Source organism: Caretta caretta, chromosome 5 (assembly GCF_965140235.1).
Source record: "Caretta caretta isolate rCarCar2 chromosome 5, rCarCar1.hap1, whole genome shotgun sequence".
Lineage (NCBI taxonomy): Eukaryota > Metazoa > Chordata > Testudines > Cheloniidae > Caretta > Caretta caretta.
Window position 1 is genome coordinate 36,697,173 of NC_134210.1, and position 13,829 is coordinate 36,711,001.

General features: G+C 39.6%; 1 protein-coding gene across 4 annotated transcripts in view; it reads left to right on the plus strand.

Annotated features, from left to right (window-relative positions):
* MAP3K1 (mitogen-activated protein kinase kinase kinase 1) overlaps nt 1–13,829 on the plus strand; it is a 95,362-nt gene that overhangs the window by 72,756 nt on the left and 8,777 nt on the right. For 3 of the 4 annotated variants that reach the window (XM_075128481.1, XM_075128478.1, XM_075128479.1), the window contains exons 11-17: nt 341–462; nt 2,959–3,050; nt 3,351–3,540; nt 3,919–5,197; nt 5,283–5,354; nt 6,776–6,928; nt 12,388–12,550. In XM_075128481.1, coding sequence (XP_074984582.1) covers nt 341–462; nt 2,959–3,050; nt 3,351–3,540; nt 3,919–5,197; nt 5,283–5,354; nt 6,776–6,928; nt 12,388–12,550 — 2,071 coding nt within the window. The remainder of the gene's footprint in view (nt 1–340; nt 463–2,958; nt 3,051–3,350; nt 3,541–3,918; nt 5,198–5,282; nt 5,355–6,775; nt 6,929–12,387; nt 12,551–13,829) is intronic. The other variant, XM_048850470.2, reaches the window with a different exon arrangement.

A 13,829-nucleotide genomic window follows, 5' to 3' on the forward strand; every position in this document is an offset into this window, starting at 1 on the left:
TATTTAGCTCTTAAGCATTGTCTGAGAAGGGAATAGATGAGATCTTTAGCAGACGTAAATTGGCATGGCTTCCCTGACTTCACCAGCTGAGGCTCTGGCCAAATATTTTCAGATGCCTGGTACAGTGAGTTAGGGTATTGATCATGCTTACAATGTTCATGCAAACAGATTTCAGATTGAGGAATTCTAACACTAAGTGTATACAATAGTAAGGTATTAACCCTTTGTCAAACTGATAAGCACTCAGTTTCATGTCCATTATATAAACCTATTTAAAAACATTTTTATAATGAGCTGAAGTGTAGTTGACCTGACTTCATATTTTTTTTCCCTTTCTTAGAAAACATTAAGAGCCATGCTGGTTTATACTCCTTGTCATACTTTGGCAGAAAGGACAAAACTACAGCGACTTCTCAAGCCAGTTGTAGAGACTATATTAGTTAAATGTGCAGATGCCAACAGGTATGGTGGTTGATTCAAGAGGTCTTCAATAATCTCTTAAAACTGCTTCTACGTGAAATGGAAGTTCTGAATGTAGAGAGTATGCAGACTCTTGGTGGCTATAGATTAAGATGTGTGGATCACAAGTAGGGCTATAAATATATGTTGTTATACATCATGGAAGTCTTTGGAGAGATTATTTTGTAGTAATCAAATTACCTTGACAGAGCTCTAGGTGTGTTTTGGAGGCACCTCATAATATTTTTTCAGTATGTGCAATAGTTAACTAATGCAGCGTTCTTTTTTTATTGACTTTATGGGGCCTATCTTTTCTTTCTCAACAAATGTTGACTTGAAATGCTATGTACGTTATCACCATCCTCCTTTATCCTGTTGGTTATCTTGTATTGCCCTGACCTAGTGCTTGGGATTCCCATTGAGTCTCTTTTATCAGTCTGGTTCTTAATATTCTTCCAGTATTATTCCTCTCTATTTACTCCTCTGTAGTATTATGCACCATTCTTTCAGGACTCAGTATTGTAATAATTCTAGATTTTGGCCTCAGGAGCATGGACTGTTTTATCTGTTTGTACAGTGTATAGTAAAGTTGGGAACTGGTTCTTGATTGGGACCTCCAGGCATTGCTGTAATACAAAATAACTAGGGCTGTCAAGCGATTAAAAAAATTAATTGTGCCATTAATCGCGCTGTTAAATAATAATAGATTACCATTTATTTTTGGATATTTTTTACATTTTCAAATATATGGATTTCAGTTACAACACAGAATACAAAGTGTACAGTGCTTACTTTATATTTATTTTTAATTACAAATATTTGCACTGTAAAAAACAAAATAAATGGTATTTTCAGTTCACGTAATATAAGTACTGTAATGCAGTCTCTTTATCCTGAAAGTTAAACTTACAAATGTCAAATTATGTACGAAAAAATAATTGCATTCAAAAATAAAACAATGTAAAACTTAGGGCCTACAAGTTGACTCAGTCCTACTTCAGCCAATCGCTCAGATAAACAAGTTTGGTTACATTTGCAGGAGATAATGCTGCCCACTTTTTGTTTACAATGTCACCGGAAAGTGAGAACAGGTGTTCGCATGGTACTGTTGTAACTGGCGTCACAAGATATTTACGTGCCAGATGCGCTAAATATTCATATGTCCCTTCATGCTTCAACCACCATTCCAGAGGATATGCATCCATGCTGATGTCGGGCTCTGCTCGATAACAATCCAAAGCAGAGTGGACCAATGCATGTTCATTTTCATCTATCTGAGTCAGATGCCACCAGCAGAAGGTTGATTTTCTTTTTTGGTGGTTCGGGTTCTGTAGTTTCTGCCTCTGAGTGTTGATCTTTTAAGATTTCTGAACGCATGCTCCACATGTAGTCCCTCTCAGATTTTGGATGGCACTTCAGATTCTTAAATCTTGGGTCGATTGCTGTAGCTGTTGTTAGAAATCTCACATTGGTACCTTCTTTGCATTTTGTCAAATTTACAGTGACAGTGTTCGTAAATCAAACAATATGTGCTGGGTCATCATCCGGGACTGCTATAACATGAAATATATGGCAGAATGTGGGTAAAACAGAGCAGGGGACATACAGTTCTCCCACAAGGAGTTCAGTCACAAATTTAATGAACGCGCTGTTTTTTTTTAATGAACATCATCAGCATGGAAGCATGTCCTCCAGAATGGTGGCTGAAGCATGAAGGGGCATACGAATGTGTAGCATATCTGGCACGTAAATATCTTGCAACGCGGGCTACAAAAGTGCCATGTGAATGCCTGTTCTCACTTTCAGGTGATATTGTAAATAAGAAGCAGGCAGCAGTATCTCCCATAAATGTAAACAAACTTGTTAGCCTTAGCAATTGGCTGAACAAGAAATAGGACTGAGTGGACGTGTAGGCTCTAAAGTTTTATATTGTTTTATTTTTTTAGTGCAATTATGTAACAAAAAAATCTACATTTATAAGTTACACTTTCACGATAGAGATTTTACTACAGTACTTTTATGAGGTGAATTGAAAAATACTGTTCTCTTGATTACAAATATTTACACTGTAGAAATGATCAAAAATAATATAAAGTGAGCACTGTACACTTCCTAGATTTGGCCACTCATGTAGGTGGGTGAGGTTGTATAAGATTGTTTTTTCTACACTAAAAGGATTCTCTCAAGAAGACATAAAAGTGCAGAAACTGTTAGATTTTAATGATGAAGGCAAGAGAATGGCTGGTATTAGATTTTACAGTAGATTTTTTAGGCAATGCATGATTCTAGGTGAACAATGCCAAAACATTTTTAAGATATAGAGGAAGAAAATGATGTGAAATCAGTCAGAATAATTGGAGTGTATCATAACTCATTAATAAAGAATATCAAATAATTTCCAGTCTATTGATATATCAGTTCCAGAAATGTTAATGATGAAAATGTTGTTCATTAAAAATATAAGATGTGGGATTTACTTTTGGTTTTCATTTCACATAGCCGCACAAGTCAACTTTCAGTTTCAACGCTGTTGGAGATGTGTAAAGGCCAAGCAGGAGAGCTGGCAGTTGGTAGAGAAATACTTAAATCTGGTAATAACAGCTTTATTATACATAAGCAATTATCATCATGTTTTGTCTGTAAGCAAACATCATGAATCATTTTAACTATATTGAAGAACGTATCAAAAGCCAGTATTGCAAAGGGAACTGTGTTGCTTTGAGAACTTTCTACTTTTTATTCAATTTTCTGACAAATTGGTTCTGTTTCTATGTACTTTATAACCATGCTGTCTTTACCTTTCAATAAGCTAGGTTTTGATCTGCCAGAATTTCATAGAATCTCGGTTGGGCATAGGTTTAACTCTGATCTTACAAATTATTTTTTCATAGGGTCCATTGGTATTGGTGGTGTTGATTACATCTTAAATTGTATTCTTGGAACCCAGACTGAATCGAACAACTGGCAAGCCCTACTTGGACGTCTTTGTCTTATAGACAGACTTTTATTGGAATTCCCTGATGAATTTTATCCTCACATTGTCAGTGGGGAGGTTTTACAGGCTGACACTGTAGTAGACAGGTACTTCTTAATTATTTCATTTCTTCTTCTCTGTAACTGAATTGTTGGCCAGGTCTTCAAAAATGGCTGCCTAAGTTATCCAAGGTAAAGGTTGACTTTAGCATACACAAATGACTACAGAAGTTCTTCATGCACAATTTAGACAGCTAATTGCCAGCTTTGAAAATTTGCCTTTCCTACTAAAAACATATACTGAAACACTCATAGGTAATTAATATTTTAGCTGTCAATGTACTGATCTATTGTTGATATGTATTGTGTAGATTGCTTCTATAATAGTAATTAGTACATATGAGCTTTAACAGTATTATTTATATTTTATAATATATATAAAAAATACACACACATATATAATATAATTTATGTATTTATTTTTAGGTATAAGAAGCTGCTGTCCCTCTTGAATTTTGCCTTGCAGTCAATTGATAATTCCCACTCAATGGTGGGTAAATTGTCCCGGAGGGTATTTTTGAGTGCTGCAAGAATGGTTGCAAGAGTACCCCATGTGTTCCTAAAACTATTAGAAATGTTGAGTGTGACCAGCTCAACTCATTACACAAGGATGCGTCGACGATTGTTGGCAATAGCAGATGAAATGGAGATTGCAGAAGCCATCCAGCTAGGCATGGAAGGGGTGCATTCTGTGGAATGCAGATGTGATGACTTTATGCAGCTATCTGCCCCAGATAATTCTCCAGAAACAACACAAAGTAATTCTCCTAACAATACTGTCCAGTTATCAGGGAAAAATGGAAGAGGATTGGGTGATAAAAAATTGAGTGCTGGTCCAGAGGACATTTCTGAGACACTGGCTGGCATTTCTTTAGGACTTCCTGTTTCATTAGTAACCACTGAGCAACCAAAGCCAGCCATTCAAACAAAAGGCAGACCCCATAGTCAGTGTTTGAACTTTTCTCCCTCATCCAGTCATTCCCAGTCATTATTCCCAATACTGCCTTCTCCCTCAACCCCATCTGTACCAGTTGGCCCTGTAATAGATATGTCTAAAGTCAGACCTCAGGGATTCATTCCCTGCAAAATACCCTCAGCTTCTCCTCAAACACAACGGAAACTTTCTCTACACATTGAAAGAAACTGTTTTGAAAATAAAGAACCAGAGAAACTTTCCCCAGTTTTTACCCAGGCCAGGGCTATGCCATCCAGTCATATACACAGGCCAAAGCCATCTCGACCTACTCCAGGTGATGTGAGCAGGCAAGGAGAAGCCTCAAAAACCAATATGACACTTGATCTGAATGATATTTTACAGTGTGACAGCAGTAGCAGTTGTAGTAATGCAGTTATACCAAGTGAAGAGACCGTGTTCACACCAGTAGAGGAGAAGACTAGTCAACTGGATGTCAATGCAGAGCTCAATTCCAGTATTGAGGACTTACTTGAGGCCTCTATGCCTACAAGCGATGGCACGGTTACATTCAAGTCGGAAGTTGCGGTTCTTTCTCCTGAACGGGTGGAAAACGATGACACTTACAAAGATGATGTAAATCATAATCAAAAATGCAAGGAAAAGATGGAAGCCGAAGAAGAGGAGGCTTTAGCTATTGCCATGGCAATGTCAGCGTCTCAAGATGCCCTACCAATAGTTCCCCAACTACAGGTTGAAAATGGGGAAGATATAATAATTATTCAGCAGGATGTGAGTATACTGTGGTTGGGTGTGGGGGAGGGGTTGTTTCAGTTCACTGCCATTATTTAATGAACATCTAGTGTGTTCTCAACAGTGCACAGACATAAGGAGGACACAGTTCCTAGGAATTCAAATCAAATACAGATACAGACAAGCAGCTGCCAGTGTGAGTTTGAAGTACTGATAGAATCTTGTGGAGGTCATTGTTCAAATGTTTTAATAAGGTTTTTTGGAGGAAAGACATAATCTGCTGCACCAAGGAGATTTCCAGGCATAATGTGACAGAAGAAAGTTTGAAGACAAGAGTGGGAGAAGGGTACAAAGCAATTAGAGGAGAACAAAGGGAAAGAAAGGTAGAGTAAGCAGAAGTGAGAACAGAGATTTAAGGAGGAACAGAGTTGTGCCAGGTATTTGACAATGAGATTGAACTTGATGCAGAAGTTGAGGGGGGAATTCAGTGACACAAGCAGGCAGCAGGAGTGAAAAAGAATTTTAACAGCAGTATATGTGGGGAGAGGAGCTAGGTGAGATATACGGAGGGCAGAGTTGAGAAGAATACTCACGCAATTACTCAAGCAATAGATAAGAGCTTTAGAAATAGGAATGGAGGGGAAAAGCATATTTTAATAGATATTTTAAAGGAAGAGCTGACATGATTTGATGAGAGCCTATATATGGAAAGGAAAAGAGGAGTTTAACACGGTTCTGAAGCCTTAGCGGCAGGGATAATTGAATTGTTGGAGGTGACAAAGGGGTGAGGGGTTGAATGGGAATTGGTGACACATCCAGTATAAGATGTCAGAGATATACGTATGCCAGAAATCCAGTATAAGATGTCAGAAATACAAAATAAGCAGAGGTTAGGGTAGAGAGGTAGATTTAGGTCTCCTCAAGTTAATTGAAACTTTGAGAGCAGGTGAGGTCAGATAAAGATTAAAATATAGAGGGAAAGATCACTTCCACTTTCTGTGCCCCTGTTTTCCCTCCTACTCTGTCTTGTATATTTAGATTGTAAGGTCTTTGTGGCAGGAACTCTTACTCTGTGGATGCCATTATGCCAGGTTCCATACCAACAATCTCAAATGGTGCTTCTAAGTGCTATGTAATAATAATGAGAGAAGAGTAGTGTATGAATTTGAGCATTTCAGGCCCTTTCTCTCAGCTTGTGTCTAGATTTAAGATGCATTTTATTAAACACCGAATTGGTTTGAAAACAAATTAATATTTAAAAATACATAATTTAAGTTGCTTTTCAAAAAGACTCTTACTGGAATATACTGGAATTGGTTCTTGCAGTTTGTAGTGTTATAGTCAGCTACCATCTTTGTATAAGCTAACTAGTTTTCTGAATACTTAAGAATGTGTTTTTTCTATTTGCTGTTGAGAGATTCTATTCCTAAACAAGGGCCATTCCCATGTTTAGCATTAGTAATCCCATGGTTTAGTGATCTCAAGCTTAAGGCTGATTTTAGGAAAATGCATCGACTGACAAAGGATCAGACTGTTGTCCCTAATTAACTTTAAAAGTCGTAGTTTTCATATAGGCACTTGAAGTTTTTAGATAGTGAATCTTAATTCAATTTGCAGACACCGGAAACACTGCCTGGACATACCAAAGCAAAACACCATTACAGAGAAGATGCGGAATGGCTCAAAGGTCAGCAAATAGGCCTTGGAGCATTTTCATCCTGTTATCAAGCTCAAGATGTAGGAACTGGGACATTAATGGCGGTGAAACAGGTATATGCTCTACTTCAGTGAGTATTTTCTAGAAGTTTAATGACTGAATAAACAGAGGGAAAGAAATTGAATAAAGATGTATTTACTTGTAATAATGTTTGCCGTTTGACATTCTCTGCAGATCCACAATGCCCTGCATTGTGAGCCATTGCTTGCTCTTCTGTTGCTTTGTTCTAGAATCCTGAAAATTAAAAGTTGCCCACGTTTCCAAATCCTCCTTATCTTTGGGTGTGGTCACAGAACCCACCCCTTTCTCTGTATGGTGTGAGTGTTACATTTAGATGGGTTCTTCCACCCTTAAAAGAAAAATTAATAGTTTGAATTTATATAGCTCTTTTCTTCTGTAGATCTTTAAATACTTTTGTGCCTCTACCAAGTTCACTCAGCAAGTCAGTGACAGAATTGAGAGTGGAACCCAGATCTCGACTCCCCATCCGGGCTGTATTCACTGGATAGTTGTTTAGTATAATTGTTGAACTATTCTTTCTCTAGCAGTTAGGATTTTGCCCATAAAGTGGAGAAGATGATCTTGTTTAAGAGGTGATTCTTGTACCCCACAGAGTTATCTGGGTTGGACCAGCATCCTCAATATGGAAAATGCTTGGATGACAGTCTGCATGAGAGAGGAGCCACAAATGCAAGAGCTCCTTTATAGAGAAGGATTTAGGATCTGCTTGACCTCAGCAGAGATCGTCTGCTTAAGGTGTTTCAGGTCTGCGAGACTTCAAAGTCTGGGTGTCGAGCTTGATATGAAGGTGGTTAGGTGGTGTTTAGTGGTCTGTGATATACGGAAGGTCAGACAAGATGATCTGGTCATCCCTTTTGGCCATAAACTCTGACTCTTAAGTTCTGAGATCAGTCAGAGAATAATATAAGACATACAGGTTCAAGGACTTTCAAATCTTCAGATCCAGTGTCCTCAGATCTGTCTCTTCTGAGTGGATGTCAGGTCTGTGAAGAGCTCTAAGTGCACTCTTCTTAGAGAACAAAGAGGAAGCAAAGTCTTAGGGAGACTTCCTTGCAAGATACTGTCCTTTCAAATCTAGTAAGGATTGAGAACCGAGGATCAGTTTCAGTTATGTCCCAGCACGTGTGGCCTACTCTGATTCCAGAGTGTCCTAGGGCAATAGAGCCTCTCCATGGATCTGAAATAGCAGGTTACTTTTACTGCAGCAGTCAGGAATTAAATACTAGCATAGTCTTCAGAGCCTTAAGCCCTCCCTCCTCCTACTTCTTCAGAGATTAAAAAGATGTTTCTGGAATTGGAGAAAATAGAGGAGGATGAGGAGATGGAGGCTTTCATACCCTCCCTTCCAGAGTTGTGGATTCAAGGAGCATTCACATGTGTCCTCAAAAGTTTACTCCTTTGAAAGGGTTCTAAGACTCCTGTATTGTGGATCTGCAGACACAATATATTTAAACAATTACTGGTAAGTAACCCTTTCATTACTCAGAATCCATTCAGGGAGAACCCAGGAAGTCCTCTTCTGGTTTTCTCATCTTGTTTCTCGATTTATATCTTTAAAGAACCCGCTTTCTAAATCCAGACCACTTCCAGATTCTATCAAAACCAAATGATTCCCTCTGATTCTTGCCCTTTTCTATAGTCAATAGTACTAATACTGAAAATTTGAATAGTTTCCTGTAAGGCACATTGCAAACATTAATTAATCTGTACGATAGACTGATGTGGAAAGATGGTAGCTAAGTGTACCATTTCACAGAGGAGGAGAGACTAATAGAGTTTTAGGGCTAATCTGCAGAGATTACTTCAATTGGAGCTGAAATGCTCAGCACTTCTGAAGCCCATGTCACAAGCGACGTGCACAAGGTCACACAGTTAGTGACAGAGACAAGGCTAAAACCCATCTCTCCCAATATCCTAGTCCAGTGGTCAACCAAATAGACTACAATGCCTCTGTTATAAAGATACTTAATTCGCTGTGGTCTCTGCAGTTCTTCACTTTGTAACATTTACATTCTGAGACTCCTGAGTCCTGTAAGTACTTTAAAGCAGTTAATTTTTGAGACACTCTGTGTCCAGCAACCACAGCTCCAAGCATTGTACTTAAAATTATGTTTCATGTTCCCAACTGCTTATAGATTCCCCTCTTTGTGCCTCAGCATTGGCTCATAAAGTTAGAAAGCATCAACCCAGAGGATGAGCAGAATATGATACAGGAAGACTTGAATGACCTTGAGGACTGGAGTAATAGAAATGGGATGAAATATAGTCCAAAGTGCAAGATCATGCACTTAGGGCCAAATTTTGAAAGGTATTTAGGCACCTAGAGCTGCAGATAGGCACCTAATGGGATGTTTGAAAGCGCCTAAGTAGGTTAGGTGCCTAACTCCCATTGAAATAAATGACTGGCAACCACTGGGATTTTCAAAAGCACGTATCGGCATCTTTAGGTGCCTTTGAAAATGTGATCCTTCAGGACTAATGAACAGGAATCTCTGCTGTAAGATGGGGTCTCATCAGTTTGAAACAAGAGAGGAGAAAGACCTGGTTATATTAATGAATCTCAGGATGACTGAGTCACCATGAAAAAGGCAGATGCGATCCTACGATTCATTAGGGGAGGTGTTCCAGTAGAGATAGGGAAGTGTTAATACCAATGTACAGTCCAAGGCACTGGTAAGACCTCATGTGGAATACGATACACAATTCTGGCCAACCATGTTCAAGAAAGATGAATTCATACTGGAACAGGTGCGGACAATGACTACTAGGATGATCAGGAGAATGGAGGGCCTATCTTATGAGAGCTTGTTTAACCAGAAAAGCAAAGGCTGGGTGGGGGTACGATTGCTCTATATAGATAGCTCTGGGGATAAATATAAAGGAGGGAAAGGTAATGTTGGCACATGAATAAATGGGTATAAACTAGCCATGAGTAAATTTAGGATAGAAATGTGTAGAAGAGTTCTAACCATCAGGGACTGAGGTTCTGGAGTTGTGGAGGCAAGAAACCTAACTGGTTTTAAAATAGAGCTCGGCAAGATTAAAAAGGAATTATATGATGGGATTGCCTGGACTCAGTGTTCCAGGAGGTCACTTGCAGACCTATGTTCTTATGACTTGTTCCTTTCTTGATTATTCTTGATGTCACTTGACTTTTTTTGGAAGAGTGTGGGGGGAGTAAAAAATAAAATGAACACTGGTAGAGTTAGAAATCTGTCTATCATCCTTGTGGTCTTCTTCCTGAAGTCTCATGATAGGTTGGCCTCATGAGGCATATGCTACATAACTGAATGCCAAAAAATGCTATTTGCTACTGCTTATGTAGAACAAAGACTTTTTAGGAGAGGAGTTATGTAAAGCTTTGACAATGAGGACATGAAACTGACACAGTATGCAAAAGATGTGAGGGGAAACCAAAGTAGTAATTAATAGAGGAAAATTATAAGACATTGTCTAAATGAATTTGTTAGGGTATTCAAACCTGCTATGAACAAGCAAGATTTCTAGAGCAAGAAGGACTTGGGCTCATCCTCCTAGAATTGTGGCTACCTTTATGGCAACCACCTCTAATTTATCTATATTGGAGAAGCATAAAGCTGTAGTATGGTGTTCAGTTCACACTCTTACACAGCGTTATTCTCTTGGTACTGAAGAGCAGTCCTCCTAGGAATTACCGCTATTGGTGAATCCCTTATCGTGGGACTCTGTAGAGAGAATTCGCTGAAAGAGATCAGAAGGTTCCTTTCTTGATAACCTTGAATAGAATAGTATATGTTGTCAGGGAGATTATGTGGCCCCAACTATTATTTACTGCTCCAAATTGGTGAGAATTCACAAGGCATGCTGCATGACTACTCTATCACAAGGGTTCTGCTTTTGGAGAACTCCTTTTACTGGCCTTTTCCCACCTGAATGTGGCTGGAGAGGGAAGTGCTGCCCGTAAATGACACCCTAATTTTATCTGTTTTGAAAGGAATCTTCACACTAAAAGTAGACTCAGACCCTCACAAACCCCGTTTTTCAATTTTCTTCATGTTACTGTAGAGAGAAAAAAAGAGGAGACTTTTGAGCAGTCTCTCTTTATTTTCTTTTTACTATAGCAGCATTTTTTCTGTCCACGCAGAGTGAGGTAAAGGTCTGTAATGTTGCTTTGTGATTCCCAAGAATTTGGAATGGTCTGGGCTTATATTTATAGTCAGAATAGTTTAAATGAGTTTAATGTGCAAAGATACCAGGAGAATGATTGTTGGAAGCAGCCTTGGGAGTTACATCCTTACAGATCTTGCCAGCAAAAGGGACTCAAAAGATTTAAGACACTTGCAGTTTTGGACAGTGAGTAGAAGCAGAAAGGCATCAATATTTGAGGCTCTACAGAATGAGGCATGCAGCCCCATTAATCTGGTGACCAAAACCAAATTAACCGTTAAGGAAATGCAAACGGAATCAAGCGGAGTGCCCCGGGGTCAGTCCTGGGGCTGGTTTTGTACAACATCTTCATTAATGATCTGGATGATGGGACAGATTGCACCCCCCGCAAGTTCACAGATGACCCTAAGCTGGGGGGAGAGGTAGATATGCTGGAGGGTAGGGATAGCGTCCAGAGTGACCTACGTAAATTGGAGGATTGGGACAAAAGAAATCTGATGAGGTTCAACAAGAACAAGTGCAGAGTCCTGCACTTAGGACGGAAGAATCCCGAGCACTGCTACAGGCTCAGGTCAGACTGGCTAAGTGGCAGTTCTGCAGAAAAGAATTTGGGGATTACAGTGGGCAAGAAGCTGGATATGAGTCAACAGTGTGCCCTTATTGCCAAGAAGGCTAATGGCATATTGGGCTGCATTAGTAGGAGCATTGCCAGCAGACCGAGGGAAGTGATTATTCCCCTCTATCGGGCACTGGTGAGGCCACATCTGGAGTATTGCGTCCAGTTTTCCCCCCGCCCCCCACTACAGAAAAGATGTGGACAGATTGGAGAGAGTCCAGCGAGAGGGCAACGGAAATTATTAGGGGGCTGGGACACATGACTACGAGTAGAGCCTGAGGGAACCTGGGCTTATTTAGTCTACAGAAGAGAAGAGTGAGGGGGGATTTCATAGCAGCCTTCAACTACCTGAAGGGAGGTTCCAAAGAGGATGGAGCTCAGCTGTTCTCAGTGGTGGCAGATGACAGAATAAGGAGCAGTGGTCTCAAGTTGCAGTTGGGGAGGTCTAGGTTGGATATTAGAAAAAACTATTTCACTAGGAGGGTGCTGAAGCACTGGAATGGGTTACCTAGGGAGGTGGTGGAATCTCTAGCCTTTTAAGGCCTGGCTTGACAAAACCCTGGCTGAGATGATTTCGTTGGGGGTTGGGTCCTGCTTTGAGCAGGGGGTTGGACTATAGATGACCTCCTGCAGTCTCTTCCAACCCTAATCTTCTTTGATTCTATGAAAGTATGACATTAAATTCAAAACTATTATCTAAGGTAAAATTTAAATGTTTTTGTGAAATAGGTGACATATGTCAGGAACACATCATCTGAGCAGGAAGAGGTAGTCGAAGCACTGAGAGAAGAGATAAGGATGATGAGTCATCTGAACCATCCTAATATCATTCGAATGTTGGGTGCTACATGTGAAAAGAGCAACTATAATCTCTTTATAGAATGGATGGCAGGTAAACAGCATTCTGTACATAGCATAGGGGTAACCAAACTGCTGGAATAAAAAGCAAATGCACATCTGTTCCTCTTATAGGAAGACAGTAATTTTCCAGGGTTTTCACTGTGTTACTTGAGCTTTACGATTTGTGACTTTCCACACTAATATATTTTAATGAATGACTGCACTTTGCACATTTATTAGTATACTTGTAAGCACCAGTAGCCAGCAGTATTTTAGGTTGCAAAATAGTATAACTCTTGTGTCTTCAAATGATCGTACTGGTATCTTTCCAAAATACTCACTTTTTTTTTTTTTTTTACCTGAAGTTTTCCATCCTTAAGGTGAATTTTATTTGGGAAATTCAAGCAAAAATCCTTTCACCTGCTCCTGAATTATGTGTAGTGGGGAGGGATTTCTTTTGAAAAAATTCTACCCACACTTTATGAATGGGGCTAAAGCAGATGAAGTTCGTAAGTTAGTAGTGACATAGTCCTTATTGAGGGACAACTATTCTGTTTTCATTTAAGGGAAAGAGTGGGTTTGATTTTAACAGAGCGGTTCTCAAACTTTATTGCACTGCAACCCCCTTCTGAAAACAAAAATTACAACTCAACCCCAGGAGAGGGAACGGAAGCCTGAGCTCACCTGAGCCCTGCTGCCCAGGGGCTGGATAGGGGGGCCACAGCTGAAGCCCTTGTGCTTTGGCTTCAGCCCTGTACCCCAGCAATCTAACGCCAGCCCTGGCAACCCCATTAAAATGGGGTCATGACCCACTTTGGGGTCCCAATGCACAGTTTGAGAACTGCTGATTTAACAAGTATACATTTGAAAATTCCATAGTAAGAATGTGCAATAGAAAATGTCTTGATGCTCACAGGTGAGCATTTCAACACGTGTGCACAGTTTAAGAGCACAGTTGTTAGTTCAAGAGATTTATAAATTCTGTGGGCTGAATAGTTTCAGATTTTCTTTTTTTAATCTCCATGTACTCTCTCCTCCCTCTCCGCTTTCCCCCCCCCCCCCCCCAAAAAAAATTAGACTGGGAAATTGCATACAAAAAAAGTTGTATTAATCCTTAAACACTGCACATCACATCTCAAAAAAATCATGAAATGGCTATATCAAGAAAAGACCTGTTATTCAGCTGCTCAGTCTGGGGAGAAGTTCTGTGCTCCAGGAATGCAGACCTCAGTTGATGCAGTTTTAAGATATTTTGTTCTCAACTGCATAGTATCAAATTCAGTGAGACTTATTTAAAAAAAAAAATCTTTGCTAGAGCTACTTAGGATGCT